Here is a 19,416-nt window from a genome sequence, read left to right as displayed (position 1 = left end):
CGATGAATTAAAACGATGTTGGGATGAGGCTTAATCGTTGCGTAATAAAACAATTTTACGCAATCGCGAAATTCGAACTTTGAATAAAAGTCATTAGTTTTTAAATATCAAGAATATTCCAAAATCTAATAATAAAGATAGCCCCATAAATTTCATCGTCTCGACATTTGACATTTTGTTAAAGGTTTCTTCGCAATATTCCAAATTGAGATCTCGGCGAAGTAAAATCAGAAAGAGAATTTTATAGTAATCAGTCTATTCTGCACTCCTTTCTACGAATTTTCGTACATTTTTGTTGATCTGAAAAATTACCAAGATAGATAATATCTTCAAGTTCAATGTTTAAAAAAAAATGCTATATGCTCGAATTCCCAGATTTTCTGAAGAAACACACGATCATATAAATTGTCGATCACGTGACATGAATTTTGAAAAACGGTGTCTCATATTATTTTTATATAGCATCGATATATCCAGTTGTGTAGTCTTATTGTGTACCGATCGGAAAATTAATTCTTCGATGAATTAAACAAGGCAAATTTTTTCTTATTTTGACTACTTCTTTTTACTACTTCTCGTCCCACGGGGCGAAATGAGTTTTTTCTGTTTAGAAAGATCACGTTATGAATAATAAACGATGCCTTTGACGGATAAGAGTATATTCAACTTGATTTATTTTCACACCAGAAATGTACAAGAGACGGGTCGTAAAAGCTCTGAGACTGAATGGATTATTATAAAACAAAGAGTTTGGAAGAAATTTGTGACTTGCCACTTTCAGAGCTTCTCGTAGCTTTCGGGTAATGGATAATTCGTATAAATACAATTTCTTCCGTCGTGGCTCTTGATCTATATGTTACAGGATCCTTTGTGAACAATACGCACGTATTTCTCCAAGCGAACGGTCACGAAAAATTTTAAAAGGATGACGAGGATGAGAAACAGTTGAGAATTAAAGGACTTATTATTTCGTCCAAATGCAGACAGGTGGTTTTAACAAATGTATTGAACGCAACTCTACAAAACAATTCTCTCGATTCTTTACTGGACTAGATGCTTTATCGTAATATTGTAGTTCGACAGGGATTACTTCTGAGCAGGGATTCATACCGAAATTACATTTCAGATTAAAATTTCGGCCTGGTTAAGATTATGATCAAAGGCTATACCAACTTTCGATTTCATTTCTTTTAGTGATGATGATCGTTACAGATCATCAATTCACATAATAATAATAACAATAATATTAATAATAATAAAAAGGAATAATATTAATATTATAAGTTAGGTATATAATTATCAAAAACCAAAACCGAGAAAAGAATCAAAATCCAAATGATCCCGGTAATTATTACGATAAAACTGGAACTAAAAATTGGATTTAGCCTTTGGATCAAAATTTTTCGGTCCGAGTTCCTGCAGTCTTGAGGGAGACGAGCCAGGCACGTATCTGTTTCAGAATTTTGTTTTATTATAATTCACTCAGCTCTGCAACTTTTTTGAGACACATCTTATCAAATTTCAGCATGTCCGGTATTGCACTTACGAGAAAATCGTGTATCGCGTCCGTACTTAATCGTTAACGCAGTTTTTTTTCCGCCGTTTGATGATGCATGATGTGTGTGTGTGTGTGTGTGTGTGTGTGTGACTTTACGATACGTCCGCCGTAAATCGCAACGCAAAGTGCAATAAACGAAAGAAATTTTGAGTAGAAAATCTCTATGACGCACTTAGACAAATATATTTTTTTTTCGCCCTTTCCTTCTTTTTCTTTTTGCTTAATTAAGGCACCGGTGTACCTAACTTATTGATAGCTTGAAGAAATCGCATTGCTTCTTACAGTCGCATGACAGAATCCCTGTGTAACAGTCTTGTGAAATACTTTGAAGAACGGCAAACGTCTTATCTTGAATCTTGTTTATGCATTTATGTCTTTTTATGTCTGCGTATCTTCTCACGTGTTCTCAAGTGTAATTTTCGCATCTGTCTTTTTAGCGTCTCTTCTTTTTCGTTTCCCTCGACAGAATTTAGGATTAACTCTATGTTTCGATTGAACACGGCGTGTGATAGATTAAAAAAAAGATATAAACCAATTTCTCGCAAGTAACATCAATTAACGCGTAAAAGAAGCGACTTGTATCTTTGAATACTCAAAAATGAGAAGTCAGGAGCCATATTGACGCCTATTTTATTATTGTGTAAAAATAATGCAGTACTCGTATCGCAGCATGCGTATCCCGCGGTATATTCGTTATTCCACATCTATGTAATTTATATTTCACAATTAACAATTCATTCCGCGTACAGTGCAATTACAAAACCAATCACGTTGTTGCTCTTGCCATGATAATTTAGCATTGATTCTATTTTTTTCCTAATGGTCTCTTAATCTCTTTATCGTTAGTACAACGATAATAATGATAGTGACGATGGTTGTGATGATGATGATGATGATGATGATTATGATGGAGTGATGATGGCAATAACAATAATGAAAGTAATGGAGGGGAAAGAGAATAGAAGCAGAGAACAGAGAGTACTAATAATTCACATAGTAATACTAATAACAATAATATTAATAATAATAAAAAGGAATAATATTAATATTATACAAGAGTTATAATATTAATATTATAATATAATAATTATAATACGACGATTGATGTCGATAACGATGATGACGGTAAGAAGAATGGCTATTTGTCGCTCGGGGTTGCACTTGTACGATCAGCGAGATAGCGGCTATATTAATGGGAATGATGATGACAAGAAGAATGGTTGCGGTGTAGTGCGCCAGCGTAAATAGAAATGAAGAGCACAATCAGAAATTGCAATAGAAATCGTTAATTTTAAGATCAATCTCGATCGAGTGATTCCTCGACCAGCTTGGCTGTTTTTAATCATCTGAAGATTCTCCTCACAATTCTTTTCTCAAGGACAGGAGGAAGGAGGAGAGGAGAGGAAGGAACAAAGGATAATAATAGAATAAGATGATAAAATCACTAATCGATAATAACATAAGGCATTATGTTGAGGATCTCGCCCTGGTAACTGGGCCTCGCTAGCATCTGATGCCACTCCCGAAATTCCACATTGTCAGTTTGGTTGTTATGCACACTTTTTACACTATCCATGTTCGACAATCTTGACGACACACCGTTCCCTCCGTCCCTGGCGTTCGAGCGCTCGTCACCATCGGAACACGCAGTCGCCATCGACAGTCTTGGCTGGAAGTTCCCGTTAAGTCCTTCAATACACTGCATGTGTAACCTCTCGAGATCCTCGGCGGTAGCATCCCGCGGTGGCGGAAAACATTCGGCGTCGTCCCGTTCTTCTTCTTCGCCCCAGTCTATCGAGCTGGGATCTAAGGGCGGTAACTTGGCCAATATTTCCTCGACTGTGAGGTCCCGTTGCAACGGTGATCGACACGTTAATGTCTCGATGGTTCCTGATATCCTATCGTCTTCACGCAGCCTGTCCTGACACGACTCAGGCGAGGACGACTCGCGACAATTCTCCGCGGCTCTCAATCGAGCCGCTTTTTGCGTTTTGCCAGTGGACGTCTCCGAGGGCAGACCACTTCTGTGAAGACTCTGGGAGTTCTTCTGGCTTGAGCAGCGCAGATGCTTGAACACCTGCTCATTGTTACCTCGCAGAACATCTTCCGTGCTCGGCGGTTCCGCGACGCTTTGACTAGGTAGGGCATTGGCGCTGCCGATAGGGCTACAATTACTTCCGCGCGCCTGCAAATCGGCTAGTAACTCTTGCGTGGTCTTCAGTTTTGGATTCCTCGAGATACTGGCCAACTTCTCTTTCACGCTGTCCTCCAGAAACGATTGTCGCTTCGCGGACTTACTGCCCTTTTTACGGCCGCGCTTCTTTGGGCCCGACTCGTCGTTCGTAGTCTCGAGAGAGGTCTCCGCGAAACAATCGGAGATTCGTTCTTTCAGTGTAGGGCTAGGCACTTGCGAATTTAAATTACCACTTATGTTCTCGCCGTTGAGCCGTTGCTTCTTGACTTCTTCTATCGTCGACTCAGTTCCAAGCGGCGATTGATAGTATTGACATTGGTCCTTGCTACTCTCCTCTTTCCGTAGTCGTTTATTAGAACTGTGTGTACGCGGCACTGCTTCCGTTACATGATTCTGATTCGAGGTACCGAGTACTGGGGACGCATTCCTCGAGCAGGAACTTATCCTGTGATTGCTGGTCAGAGTAATTGACTGCTTGTTGTTCGAAGACGCGTTAGGAGATCGTGAATGGTCGCTATGCACTGATAGTGCCGGACTGAGAACCTGTAATCATATACTCTCGATGTTTAATATAGTCGGTGGAGTTTTATTTCAATATACAAATCCGTGATATATATATATATAAATGCTGGTCCGTTCGAATCTATTTGACTGAAATGTAAATTATTTTACAGTTTGGAATGTAAGAAATTCGGGTTCGACTCTGGTCAAAGTAATATTTTTCGCAATAAGTTTATTACAGTTTTTTAAGATTAAATTTAAGGGGATTATATTAATGTTTCAGATGGATTGCGTTTAAAGTTCGACAGTAACGGCGCGCAATCATATTTCTGAAATAAATTCATTTAAATAAGAGTACATACATTAGTATTAGTTCAACATTTAACTTTGACCGTCAAGTGACATTTTTCGTATTTAGATAAATTACTTTCTTGCAAATATTTTATTTACAAACTTTTTCTCTGGTATTTGATGATTTCGTCTGTAATGTAAGATAATTTTTCTGTGAAATTTTTTATTTTTTAACAAAGAATACTTGTTATGAATTCTCGAAATTAAAATAATATATCAGGTAAATGAGAGTATTAGTGCACAAACATTACATAAATATGTAGATAAAATTATATTTGACTTGCTTTACAAATTCGTATTTATTTTCTTATTTTTTTATATTTTATGTAATTATATTTTTATTTTTCAAAAACTTAATTATATTGTTTGAAACTATATGATTGTATAGTAAATTTGAACAGACCAGCAGGATTAAACATTTTATAAGAAAGATTTTGTCTCTATCATTTTCCTAATAATCAATTTCTTGTAAAAATTCGGACTTACTCTGAGAGGAGTGGCATCTTTTAAAGATAAAGGACTGTGAGGCTTAAGCTCTCGCAACGCAGGACTCTGTGGCTTCAAATTCCTCAGGGCCATCTCTTTCGCGCCGTTGAGAGCCAGGGTAGGCTGACTCGACGTAGAGTGTACCGTCGGTAAAACCATGTCTCGCCAGCGGCGTACCAGATCTTTCGCACGCTTGGCCAAGGCTTCATTACTCGTTTTTCGACGAAGTTCATTGATGTGTTTTCCAAGTCTCGTAATCTATCAAAAGTGATTATGTTAGAACATTATCTTTATTCCTTGTTCCTGGTTCTTTTGGTATCCCACCAATTATTAGAAATTTTCTGTTGAGTATAAATCAATTTGATGGTTAAAATAACAGTAAAGTAATAACAATAAAATAATAGTTACTAATAGCTAAGTATGCATGTACACACATTAACTGATTCAAATTGATGTATCTCATTTTGAATGAAGGTTGAATGTTTCACTTATTTCATTATAAGAAATTATAACCTATTAATGTAAATAATATCAATAAGCTATAACTGTATTTAGCAAAAATATTGTATATAAATAGTATTTTTATTAGACATTAAACTCTTATTAAACCTACAATTGTATCAGTAATTGCATAAATAATTTGCAAAGCTTACTTTTGTATAAAATAAATTATACAACATACACAATTACAGATGCAATGATTAATTACATTAACCAACTAAAATAAAATAATATCAAAATAATAACTTTTTTAGTTTCTATTGTAATTCAGTTATAATATATATTTAGGTTTGCACTTAACTTTTATATTTATTGAACACTACAAAGCAGAAGAACACAATATATAGAATGAAAGAAGACAAGTCACTCATTAATAAATTATATATATATATACACATCATAAAATTGTCAATAATCTATTTAGTCATTACCTCCAACGCTTCTTTAGTGACTGTCGTCTTTTCCAATGTCGAAATGACATCGACAACAGCTCGTATATCGACGACCTGAAATAAAGACGGATAATTTTTAACATATGTTTATTTAATTGTAAGCATTAGAAACTTATAATCAGACTTCATTTCACGAGTTATGGGACTTTTGAAGGAAAGATCCTAAAAAACAAGTTCTACACGTACATGTACACATACGTATTCAAATAAAACACTACATATGTAATCTACATATAAATATATATATATATACATGTATGTGTGTGTGTATATGCACCATACATCACACACATACACATAATATACGCACACGCAACACACACACACGCGCGCGCGCGCGCACACACGCACACACGCATGCAACGTATCATCGCAAAGAACGTATTCAAAATTATGACCAATAATTACAAGAGCCTTGCTAAAAAATTCGACTTGAATTGAATCAAATTGAATTTCGATTAAACTTCTTCGATTTGATTTCTAATCGTAGGAATTGCTTCGAATTGCCGAACGATGTCAAAATCTGTAATGGCATTTTATGCCGAACAAAATTCCTCAGAGCGAATGGCTTCGAGAATCATCGGAACGCATTTTTGCAAAAATGCGCGAAAATATTTATGCATATTTACATACGACATCCTTGAACAATTTTATCGGATCCGTGAACAGCATGGCTGTCTCCATGCAGAAATAAGTCAAAATTACCGTTTGGCAGAAATTTCTCAAACCGTATTTCGAAATCGAAGTGCCAATCGTTCGTTTCTCTCAACGAAAACGTGTAGAATTTTGAGTAATCGAATTACAGACAAGTCCATAGACAGGACGATCAAGGAACACATCGTCGAAGGAGAATAGCAGCGTTCATATGATCGGACGGACCTTCCTCGCAAATTTACGCTACTATGGTGTAACGAGAGAAGGAAAACGCCGAGCGAGAATATGCACGAGAAAGGCAGCATTGTAGCATTACATCGAATAGTCACATCGGCTTGCGCCAAAGTGCATCATCCTGATTGAGGTTATGTATCCAGGTAGTCGAGAATGGTGGAGAACGCGCTCACCCGCACGTCGTTACGTTACGTTACTCCCGACTCGTCCTTTTTCCCTCCCGCCTGTTCTCTCTCTCTCTCTCTCTCTCTCTCTTATTTTTCGTCCTCCTCGCACAAACACTACACAGCGACAGGCGAGCGCGTGCGAGTGTGCGTGCGTGCGAGCAAACGAGCGAGCGAACGAACGAGGGTCCGGAGGGAGCCGAGGGCCGAGGGAACGAGCGAAGAGGCCATACGTAGTGCGCGGCAGTGCGCGGACCGCCGTTCGCCATCGTTCGTCGCATCTCCGTGGACTTGGTGAGGCGGAGAGAGGAACAGTGCGGTTCATCTCGCGGCGCGACGCGGCACGGCGCGACGGCGACGACGGCCGTGGCCGCGGCGACACTCATACACTCGCGGGGGCCGTCGCGGCCGCCACGCTTACGGGGACACATACACACGCATACGTACACGCGCGGCACATATACGCGCGCCATACACATACACGCTGTCACTCTAGCGGGCACTCTCGCGCACGTCACTGGTACAGGCAGCAACACGGCGCACGGGGGATCGAGAGTGGGCCGATAGCCGTTTGCGCGTACGGACACACGGAGACGGCGCGGTGCATCTCGCCGCGACACACCACACTCCGCCTTTACTTACATTGTATTCCTTGTCAAGGGATTTCAACAATTTTTCAGTCAGCTCGCTGCAAATTCTCTGCATCGGGGTATCGCGCATGGGGTCCCACCACCGGGGGGATGTATTATATTAGGATTAGCGGAAAAATAGAGTCCAGGCTCCACGCGTAATATCAGAGAATCGGTCAGAGATGCGCGAGACACGAGGGAGACTCGCAATGGCGACTACCGAACTGTGCGCTCCACCGTCGTTCGCATGCCCTCCCTGCCTCCCGAGTGCCTCCTAGTCGCTGCCCATGCATCGTCCCTACCCCCACCCGCCGTCGTGCCGAAGCGCCACTAGCGACGCGAGTGGCCATCCGAAGTTACCCGAGTCCGCCCGAGCGCCCCTTTTCCTTCACCTCTCCTCGCCTATGTTAGTCGCCCGCCTTGCCCCGCTCGTCCCGCCGATCCTACGCTCCTGTCATCTCCCTCCCTCTTCCCCCTCTCCGTTGCCACTTTCGGCCGTGTTCGCCCGTCAGTTCGCACTCGGTGCCACTCCGTGCGCTTGGCGCTGCTCGACGGTTCGACGCAACGGCGCACCAACGGGTGGATTGCTTGGTCGTGGCGTTATCATAGACCACCGACGAATTCGAATAAATTGCACCGAGAATTTTTAAGCTCGTCACGCATCGCGTCACTCATCGTATTTAGCGTCAAATGTGACTGCGACCCGATCATACATGCGCCCGTCGAAATTATTTTTATATCGAATTACGGAAAGGGATTTTTTAGACGTTAAATTCGATATACCGAGATATATCGTGCGTAAATTCAGTTGTACGTATGCCCACCGTATCTCCTGCGTGTTTTTAAAACGTCAAGGGTAGTGATGACTCATCGTATCCGATGTCAATAAGAAACTTAATCTTCCTCGAAATCGCGGTCCACCAGCGTTCACGCCGATGAACCGACCAATATACGGGGTAAGGCGTTCGAAATTGCCAGCCTGATTACGTCGATATTTCCCTGTCCGGAAGGAACGGACCGAATGTAGAAAAATCCCATCGTTTCCCACGCGTTCATATCCTGTAATCGATGTAACTCTTGTTTCCAAACGGAATTTTTCCCATGGAACTGTACAATTTGCATAAATCGATTTTTCCAAGCATTCCAAGCGTACAGAAATGCCAAAGTAAAACGAAGGATTAAGTGCTTATCAAAACATTTCGTATTTTATTCTGAAGTGAAACTCGCTTTCTCGGTCATCATCTTTGATATTGCTTCTTGATACTTTTATATGTGCAAATGTCGTTTTGGAATAGCTTATATGTAGAATAAAATCATGTTGGTACCGTAATGCATTTGGCCCTCGTAGCAACTTTTACATGACCCATTTTTCTCGATAGATAATATTGGCGTAATCAAGGTGATAATTTCAAGCATCTCACCCTATATCCGAGGTTCTTCCTCTCCCATCTCCGTAACCATCTATTACGATGAAACTACATCGGGGTCATACATAGGCGTAGAAGTGTGGCTGCTGGACAGTGTAAAAAATGGTAGATAGAAATCGACCGAATGAGATTCAGTTTAAATTCCTAGTTCTGTCTGTTATATCATCATTTCGATAGAAATTCTATCGTTCCTCGATAGACAAAAGGGATTGTCGAATTAATGTCTAGGTAAATAGGTAACTGTATCGCCATATCGCGTTGCTCGGAGAACGGAAATCCCCCGAATAACAGGAATGAGATAAAACGTGTAACTGTGGAAGTGTGGTGTTCGACATCAGAGAGAGAGAGAGAGAGAGAGAGAGAGAGAGAGAGAGAGAGAGAGAGAGAGAGAGAGAGAGAGAGAGAGAGAGTGATGAGAGGGGGTGGAGAGGGAGAGGAATTAAATAAGAGGGGAGAGGAAGATAGAAAGAGGTCATGTGCATCATGGCATAATAGAAATTACAGAAGCGAGCGGTAAATTCGCGAGAGTCATTAAGATTTTAATAATAATCGACTATGCACGTGATGTAGTGAATTTGAATGCTTGTGCAAAATTCTCATTACAATTCATTGCAGCTCTGGATTTTTTATTTTAAATCGTCACGAGACCCGATTCGTGTGCTTTGTAGATATGTGATGCGGCGCGTTCGGAAACCAATCGAGTAACGTCTGTCGTAATCTTTTATGATCTTTTATTCGTAGACTCAGAGAACATCCGGTAGATGGCGATAGATGAACGATGCGTTCCGAAAACGACTGCCCATTTCCACCAACGTAGATTAATCTTGGTTCAACTTACTCTTTGTCTTTTTCTAATTTCAAAAATTAGAAAAAGACGAAGAGTAAGTTAAACCGAGATTAAAGTTAATTTACATTGATGGAAATGAGCATTATTGAAGACTTCCAATCGCAATCTTAGCTCTGTCGGCAAAAATGGATACATTTACTACAATCGCTCATTGAGCGCTCAGTGAGCTCTTGCATCTGATTGGCATATTCCGTTAGATCTAAAAATATTAACCAAACGGATACAAGAGCTCACTGAACGTTCAGTGAGCGATCATAATACTGAATGCACTCAATAAGTTTTTTGATGAATTCAGGCTGATATTCATAGTCCATCTTCATTTTAAAACCGTCTTAAGTAATGTTTTAAACTGATTTTATAACAGCATTGTTCGTTTTATCTCTTGGGAGCTGCTCAGGATCGCTTCGAATGTACTTGAAATAAGATTTACACTATGTACATTCGTCATATATTGGGTCATCTAAAAAGTATCCGCGGTACTTTGTCACTAGATATATGACCATCAACACACATCTAATGACAAAAAACCGCGGATACTTTTTAGATGATCCAATAATATCCGACATTCATCGTAACAATGATTGTCAGATGTCGTATGAGGTCGGAATTAAACTATACTCATTGAAGAATGAAATTGAAGATTGGAAGACTGAAATTCGACTAATCAGAACAAAAGAAGCCAAAACTTTTTTGTCCTCATTGGTGAAATTTCAATCTTTAATTTTTAATCTCAATCTTCAATGCATAGTCTGATTCCGGTCTTAAGACTATTGTAGAATATTAACAGAAAAACAGCAGCCAATCAGAATTCGCGTTGATAGTCGACAATTTCGATTTTTTATGGCTTCCAAAATTCACTGTCAGAAAATAGTTGAAAATAGTTTACGTCACATGTATTATACATTTTTAGCACTGGCAGTGAATTTTAGAACACAATCTATACTGCTTATTACCAGCGCGAGTTCTGATTGGCTGCTGCTTTCTGTTTTTCTATCAAGGTTTGGTCTCATCTTAAAAATTAACGATAATCAAGTAGCGATTTTGATCATGTGACCTGTTTTACTGCATTAACCCGTAAATCCTTCCTTGATCAACAAAGGAAAAACTCAATATAAAAAGGCACCTTTATGAAGATGAAGGAAGCATTGCGCAAAATAAGGTGAAGGTGAACAGATTTCAACCAATCAGATGCGACTGACATTGAAAGATCATGTTGATCAAGGTGGAATTACCATTATTCCATAAAATTCATTTGTAATAGAATTACCATTTACCATTATTTATTATTCGAGAAAACAGAATAACGTAATGAAACTGATTTTCTTTAGCTGTTATGTATTGACATTCGAACAAATGTTTGAATAATATTGAGTCATCTAAAAAGTATCCGCGGTTTTTTGTCACTAGATGTGTGTTGATGGTCATATATCTAGTGACAAAGTACCGCGGATACTTTTTAGATGACTCAATATTTATCCAGCTGTTTTTTTCGCCGCTTGCGTCTAATTGCTTTATGCCCATTTTCACCAATGTAGATTAATTTTAATCTTCAATTTACTTTTCCTCTTTTTCTTTAGAACTAAAGAAAGACGAAGAGTAAGTTGAACCCAAATTAAAATTAAATTACATTGGTGGAAACGGGCATTAATCTCCACTATTTTACCTACTGCGCACATCTTTCGGAACGCTTCTCCTTTCTAACCTATCATGAATGTGTATGTACAATATATATGTCATTATTCAATGTACTAAGTGGACTTTAAACAGCGATTTCATTCTGCTTCATCATTATAGAGGTTTTCTCTTTTATACAAGGACGATCGGAAGAGACGTAAAAGTTGATTTAAGCGTTACATGTGCGGTTTACAAATAGTTTTGAACATTTTACAGTGAATATTTTTCGCAGAAAAATGCAGGAACTACGATTCGATGGTCGAGTGGTCGTGGTAACGGGAGCAGGTGCAGGTGAATATTCCTTTTCCTCTTCTATTTAAAAAAAATTTTATTTAAAAAATTTTATCACATTTCTTTATCACACTTTTTATCACGCCATTTCGAATAGCGTTATATACAAAACAGAAACAATTCATCTGATTTCATTTTATGATAATACTGAAAGTGACAGTTTTTCTCACCGATTTGATTCAAACTTTATAATATTGTGTATTTTACGTAGAAAACGAATATGAAATTAAAAATCGTCACTCTCAGGTAAAACGTTGCTGCCAGTAATAAACAATATCATTATATATTTTTTTTTATCACAATGCACTTTAAAATCTAATTTTTCCATGTTCTTTTTAATTAGAACTTTTTAATATGATAGGCGGGGAAAGAGACTTCTTTCCTTTCTCCTTCTCCCTTATATTTATTGTTACAACTTGTGGATGTGATAGGTTTCTTAGTTATATATACATGTCATGTTTTAACACTTTATAACTTTTTGTTTGCTTTAGAGATGATTTTTTTCCTTTCGTATTCGTTTTCTACATACCAAAATACATAATATTACCAAGTTTGAGCTAAATTGATGAGGAAGATCGTTTTTATCAAATATAATTTTTAATTATTTTATAGTTAATACTGTTTATCAACTTTAAACCAGAAGGATTCAATAGAATTTTTATAACATAATAAGAATAAAGTTCTATTTATACAAGGTTTATACAAGGTTATTTTTTATGAAAAATCAGTAAAAATATATATAAATATTTTTTATTTGTTACATTTTGACTATAATTGAAAGTAATTTGTGTCTACTTGAATAATATATATCAATTATTATCATATTGAAAATAATATTCTTATATGTAATGTATTAATAATTTCCAGGATTGGGACGTACCTATGCATTGCTGTTCGCATCCAGAGGTGCCAGCGTAGTTGTAAATGATTTAGGAAGCAACAGACATGGAGATGGAAGCAGCACCAAGAGTGCGGATGCTGTGGTTGAGGAAATTCAACGAAATGGTTAATATTTTAATGTGACATTTTTTATGTCATTTTTTTTAACTTATCAAAATTTCTGATCTAGGCTTATATAACTTTTTTTTAGAGCAGAAATGTCAAAGGTCAAAATTTTTTATGTATTTATTCATAATGAGTCACTTTAAGTGATATGCTGAAATACCTTAAAAAATACAAAAAAATATAGAAAAATGTTTTACACAAAAATTGTTCAGCTTTTATTAGGTAGAAGAAAATGCTGATTTTGATTGATCTAGAAAAGATATTCTTAAGATCAAGTTAAAGTTACCTAAAATTTTTTTAATGGAAATCTTAATTTTTTCCATGCTCATACAGCTGACGTCAAGGCCTTTTCAAAACATAATAAAATATTTTTTCATTAAATATACAAGTTATGGGATTTGAAAGTTAACAGGTCACTATAAAAAATTTTACTTTTCTGCGTTTCTGCTCTAAGAAAAAAGTTTGATTGACCTTATGATAATTAAATTATATAGTCAAACATATGTTATTGGTGTTTATATAAAAGAAATACATTTTCTGAAAATCCTATACATACTTCTCTCTTCTGAATTATATAAAATATATATTAATAAATTTGAATTCTTTGTTTTTTTTAAACGTCTAAAGTTTTTTTAATATTTTGCGCAAGTATTTAAGATTTATCTCTTATATTTATAATAATTCTGCATTACACGTTTAATTAAATGATAAGCATATGATAATAATCTTTTAGGAGGCAAAGCTGTTGCGAATTACGATTCTGTATTAGATGGTGAAAAAATCATTAAAACTGCAATTGATTCATTTGGTCGCATTGATGTAGTTGTTAATAACGCTGGTATTTTGCGAGATGTATCATTTGCAAAATTGACGGAAGATAAGTGGGGTATGTATATGAAATAAAATACAATATTTCCTGTTTGGTATTGTAATTTTCAGAATGCCTCGTATGAATCTATATGTGTCCATACAATTTCTTTCAGACATCATACACAACGTACATCTGAAAGGTGCAATGAAAACGACACAAGCAGCATGGCCATATTTTATTAAGCAGAAATATGGCCGTGTAATTTTTACATCAAGCAATAGCGGCTTGTATGGAAACTTTGGTCAATCCAATTATAGTTCGGCAAAACTTGGTCTTGTAGGATTAACTAATACACTAGCCATTGAAGGCTCAACGAAGAATATTTATACCAACGTAATAGTACCCACAGCTGGCTCGCGTTTAACGGAAGATATTATTCCACCAGGTAAGTTGTCAGTAACATCTATTTTGTAATAATCCTTATAAAGCTATGAGATTTTAATTCTTAAGTTTTATTAATTAAAATATATGAAATGTTACGCCTTTAATCTTATTTTGTATTATTTAATTCTTAATCTTGATAAGAGATTGATAAGTAAAATTACTTGTTAAAAAATATTTTGCTACATTTCGTATTTAATAAAAGAAGTCACAAGAACTTAGAGCCGATTATGTATCTTAAAACGAGGTGAAAATTAAAGTGAGTGAATCTATTAATTATCACCTCATTTCAAGATATAGAATCAGTCCTCTGATATACATACATATGCAAATGCATTTTGTTAAAAAGAACAAATTGAAATATTAATTAATATTTCGCAGATTTCTTTGAACAATTGAAGCCTGAATTGATAGCACCCGTTGTCTTTTGGTTGTGTCATGAAGATTGTACAGAAAATGGTTCAATAATTGAAACGGCATTAGGCTGGGCTGGCAAATGTGAATATCAAAAATATTTAGCCTCATAGTTGTTAATATCTGTAAAGAAAATACCATTTTTAATATTTACACATTTAATACGAATAATCATTTTCGAGATTTCATGTTGTTTAAAATAAGCAGCTATTTACATTATATTCTTATAAATTTCTTCATTTCTTTCATTGAAATTAGTATAGAAATATTGCAAAAATGAATATAAAATGCCACATTTACATTTATAGGTCACATAATCCGCTCTGCGGGTTGTGCCTTACGACAAAATTTATCGGTTGACGTTACACCAGAAACTGTACGAAAAAATTGGTCGAAGGTAACAGATATGACATCGGCAAAACGACTCAATTCGCTCCAGGTAAAAAGAGTATATACCCATGTACATTGAACTTGACATTTCTTATCCTACAATCTCTGTTAGGAAGCAACAGCAGAACTATTTGGCGTTCTCGAGAAAATGAAAAATGGTGCTTCTTCAAATGACGTAAGTTATGTATCTGTAAATCTTCTTTGTGGATCACAGAGTTTATTTTTTATCATTTTTATTGTTCACAGCTAGATCATATCTTAAAGAATGATTATAACTTCCAAGATATTATATTGTATGCACTTGGAGGTACGTTAAGCAGACTGAATATATAACAGATTCATGAATTTACGCAACTTAATGTAAATTTATCGGGTTTTGTACTTCAGTTGGTGCTACAGTTCAAGAACCAAATGACATTCGTTATTTGTATGAGAATGCTGATGAGTTTTCGGTTTTACCCACTTTCTTCGTTTTGTATGGACCTATGGGCTGCATAAATTCTTCTATCATGCAAGATGCTGTTCCGTTTTCATTTAATCCAACACAAGTATGACTAAGGTTTTTTTTTAATCATTGCATCATTTTATTTTCTTAAATTTATTTTGCATTGATATTTGTAGATACTTCATGGCGAGCAATATCTAGAAATTCATAAACGATTACCTACGGAAGCCACAGTGGAGACACGCTTTAAAGTTCAAGATGTCTTAGATAAGGGAAAAGGCACCGTTGTCTTAATCCAACGTATGTAAATTTTATAATTTATATGAAACACGATTGGATCGTCACAATACGCATAATTAATGTACATATTTAACGAGTGACATTTGTGATACAATGTTGAATACATTGTTAATGATTAATCTCATTAATGTAAAATATTTGTAACTTGGATATTTGTAATAACCATGAAAGATGTGTGCAATAATACATAATCTAATAGTATAAATGCTATACATATGTAACTTTTCGTGTTTTTCTAGATGATACTTACGATGTAGCAACCGGTGAAAAACTATCGAGTGGGCAGATGTCTGTGTTTATCGTCGGCTTAGGTGGTTTTAAAGGAAAACGAACATCGACGTTTGTCATTCCAACTATGGATCCTCCCACTCGAAAACCAGATGTAACAGTTACACAAAAGACTAATGATGATCAGGTAAAAAAAAGAATATATTTATTAGACATATTCTTTCTCAAAAACTAGAATTTATGTTTTAAATACATTTAAAGAAATAAATAACATTGATAAATTTCAAAACTAGAACATTATCTTAAAAATTAAAATTAATCTTATTATCATGTTTACTTTTAAAATCGAATAGTTTTATTTTCAATTTCTTACGTATTCATAAATGTAATGAAAATATTCGAATGTCTTCTTTTAAATTTTGTATTTTAAATACGTTAAATTATACAATGACATTTTGGTATCATCTTTACAGGCTGCTTTGTACAGATTGAGCGGAGATTTGAATCCTTTGCATATTGATGCTAATGTTGCCATGATAGGAGGATTCAAAAAACCGATATTGCATGGACTGTGCTCTCTGGGATTCTCTACCCGTCATGTTCTTCAGACTTATGCTGCTGGAGATCCACATTTATTCAAATCCATTAAGGTATAATTATCGAATAAGAATATGATATTCATAAAGTTTTAAGGTTTCTACTCAAAATAATTTGAAATGCAAACTAAATTAATAACTCAATAAAATGAAAAAGATTTATCTGTTATAATATGACGGTATGAACGCTCATCAGAATGTTCATACTTTTACATCGGAAATCTTGAAAATAAGAGAAATTATACTTTACATTGTAAAGTTTACAATATGGAAAAGATATATTTTTGCTATTTTAAATAATACTGAGATTAACAGTTAAGACTTAAAATAAGTCATCTTTGTATATATGTATAAAAAATTATATTTTTTTAGTAGGAATAAGTATTGTCACAAACTAGAGTCCTATCTCGAAATTCACATTCTCGTTTTAAAAATGTGTGAAAACAAAATTATATTACAAGAAAAATATTTGATAAGCCTTGTTGTAAAACCTCGTGAACTTTTGTGCATTAATTATCATAGTAATATTTGCAATATGCACACTCATGCTTATGAGTGTGCATATTGTATATATTACTACGCTGGTCTGCGCTAAAACAATGTAATTATAAATAGCAGTTACAAATCAATGAGTACATAAAACTGATATAGCGGTGATAAATATTTGTTAACCGAGAAACATTTGTGTTATTACATCAGTAAATATGTATATAAATTGTGTTATTACATCGTAAATCAGTGTTAAATTCGGATAATTTATTAAGTGTTTTTCATCATAAAAGGTAAATATATATGTTTAAAAAATATAATAATATAATATGTCAAGAAAAACAATAATAAATAAGATAAACATTACGATACATAGAAGAAAATCTTGCTATTTTGAATTTTGTTTTTCTATAGTAGTTTATTTATAATATTTTTAGTATAGTACTTTATTATAGTAGTTAAAAAAAAGTTACAGTTAATTAATTTGATAATTTTGAATTCATTAATAACAAATGCAATGAAACTAAATTCATGCAATCTGTAATATTTTTTTTATCTTGACCACATAATGTTTATTTTATATACATACATTGTTTATCTTGACAACATTTATATTATCCATTTTGATTAAATGATTTCAGTGAACTATAGACTCTGTAATCAGAGATTACTCTATAGTATCTACTTACGTAATCTTGACTACGATTCATTTAACGCTACAAATGCTTCGAAGCATTTTTTGATTGGTCAGTTAGTAAAATTCTTTCTTCCGATTGGTCAAAAGCTTTGAAGCATTTATAGCCAAATGGACCGCACCCCTTATTTGCGACAAGGAGGCATTTAGTGACATTCCTTAAGGATTTAATGTGATTAACATCTTTGTTTAATATAATATTCTAGGTAAGATTTGCAAAACCAGTTATACCAGGTCAAACTCTACGTACTAATATGTGGCGTAACGGCAATAGGATACATTTTCAAACATCTATCCACGAGACCGGAGTACCAGTTATTACAGGTTAGTAATAACTGGTACTCCTAGTACAGAACTTCTCTAGTAGAATTTTACATTATTTTATTTATTATTTCGATAAATTTCTTTATTTTTAAAAGTAGTAAGATAAGAACGGATAATTTTATTTTGCAGGTGCTTACATTGATCTGTTGGAGGTAAAAATGGGAATATCACGAGCAAATCTGTGTTCTGCAAAAACAAATCTGGACAGTGATGCTATATTCACAACTATCAGTGAACAAGTGAAACAGAATCAGAATGAGGCTAAGAAAATTAATGCGATCTTCCTTTATAATATTACCGTTGATGGGAAACATACATCTGAATGGAGTAAGTAACTTTGGAAAATTTTGATAATATATCTAAGAAATTGCAATATTTAGGCTGCATGTGCCCTATTAAATTAAGGGGTTAAAACGGAAATTTTTAATATCAATTAAAAAAATTTTTTTTATTCGGCATGAATGCAACGTATTTTAAACTTTCTGAAGTGCTCAAATTGTCTCACAGAGATCTTTCGTCAATAGACAGATAAACCATCAATCATTTGTTATGATCATGTTTCACAATTTTTCGAAAGTTCAATAAATAACAAAAAATGTTATTTGTGTGTGTCCTAAGTAATATTTGCTTTTCTTGATAGCTCTCGATTTGAAGAATGGTGAGGTACATAAGGGAAAACCTAAATCTGGGAAAGCAGACACGACACTTACTGTAGAAGATAAAGATATGGTTGAAATCGTAAGTTGGTCAAATTAATGTAAAAAATAAAGAGTTATTTTCTTTTCTAAACAATATCATGATTGTTGCAGGCATTAGGAAAATTAAATCCACAATTGGCATTTATGCGTGGAAAATTAAAAATAACTGGAAATATTATGCTTGCGCAAAAGTTAAAGAGTCTTATGGAAACTAACAAAGCAAAGTTGTGATTTTTTAATTTTGTTATCATAGTTCTAAAACGTAATTTATGTTATTAAGAAACGCAATAAATTACGAATTTTTTTTTTATAAAATTCAATTGAAAATAGTTGTATAGGCTGGGGATATTCTTACATACATTGTTATTGTTTGTTCCAACAGAAACTTTTATACAGAATTTGTTATATAGTGTGGGATCAATCTTGATTTTATGATTTGATAAACCTGTATTGTAATACATTTATAATAAAGTTATCAACTGAAGAATTTTGTTCAATTTGCAAAAATGTTAAGTGTGTAAAATTATGTAATATTCTACTCACTAGAATAAAAAGAAATGTAAGTTCATTTTTTTAAATACATAGATAAAAAGATTTATATATATATATATATATATA

The 19,416-nt window shown here is 34.9% G+C and overlaps 2 protein-coding genes and 1 long non-coding RNA gene across 7 annotated transcripts; 2 read left to right on the top strand and 1 right to left on the bottom strand.

Annotated features, from left to right (window-relative positions):
- Positions 1-642: 642 nt before the first annotated feature.
- On the bottom strand, positions 643-7,877 carry MED26 (mediator complex subunit 26). 4 transcript variants are annotated; one of them, XM_011062698.2, is made up of 4 exons: positions 7,738-7,877; positions 6,023-6,097; positions 5,091-5,348; positions 643-4,295 (listed from the first exon to the last, which is right to left on the bottom strand). In XM_011062698.2, the coding sequence occupies exons 1-4, from the start codon at positions 7,813-7,815 to the stop codon at positions 3,003-3,005; spliced, it is 1,704 nt and encodes a 567-aa protein (XP_011061000.1). In that variant the 5' UTR covers positions 7,816-7,877; the 3' UTR covers positions 643-3,002. The 4 variants fall into 4 exon arrangements, with proteins under 4 accessions (XP_011061000.1, XP_087264028.1, XP_087264026.1 ...); XM_087407902.1 differs by lacking the exon at positions 7,738-7,877 and adding an exon at positions 7,014-7,277 and having other exon boundaries at positions 5,091-5,910; XM_087407900.1 differs by lacking the exon at positions 7,738-7,877 and adding an exon at positions 7,014-7,277.
- On the top strand, positions 7,372-19,285 carry Mfe2 (peroxisomal multifunctional enzyme type 2). 2 transcript variants are annotated; one of them, XM_087407899.1, is made up of 17 exons: positions 7,372-7,389; positions 11,905-11,963; positions 12,831-12,968; positions 13,702-13,854; positions 13,952-14,224; positions 14,602-14,718; positions 14,943-15,073; positions 15,137-15,199; positions 15,271-15,331; positions 15,412-15,572; positions 15,646-15,769; positions 16,009-16,184; positions 16,471-16,647; positions 17,983-18,100; positions 18,230-18,427; positions 18,741-18,838; positions 18,910-19,285. In XM_087407899.1, exons 2-17 carry the CDS (start codon positions 11,909-11,911, stop codon positions 19,027-19,029), a joined length of 2,163 nt encoding a protein of 720 aa, XP_087264025.1. In that variant the 5' UTR covers positions 7,372-7,389; positions 11,905-11,908; the 3' UTR covers positions 19,030-19,285. The 2 variants fall into 2 exon arrangements, with proteins under 2 accessions (XP_087264025.1, XP_087264024.1); XM_087407898.1 differs by having other exon boundaries at positions 7,374-7,389; positions 11,889-11,963.
- Positions 7,974-11,909, top strand: LOC147909195 (uncharacterized). Its single transcript, XR_015545717.1, has 3 exons — positions 7,974-8,534; positions 9,104-9,256; positions 11,793-11,909. It is a non-coding gene; the product is annotated as an uncharacterized LOC147909195 (long non-coding RNA).
- Positions 19,286-19,416: the final 131 nt, after the last annotated feature.

The sequence above is a fragment of the Acromyrmex echinatior genome, chromosome 7 (genome assembly GCF_024713525.1).
Source record: "Acromyrmex echinatior isolate Ae372 chromosome 7, ASM2471352v2, whole genome shotgun sequence".
Lineage (NCBI taxonomy): Eukaryota > Metazoa > Arthropoda > Insecta > Hymenoptera > Formicidae > Acromyrmex > Acromyrmex echinatior.
Note: the sequence above shows the minus strand (reverse complement) of the source record. Positions and strands in the feature narration are given on the sequence as shown.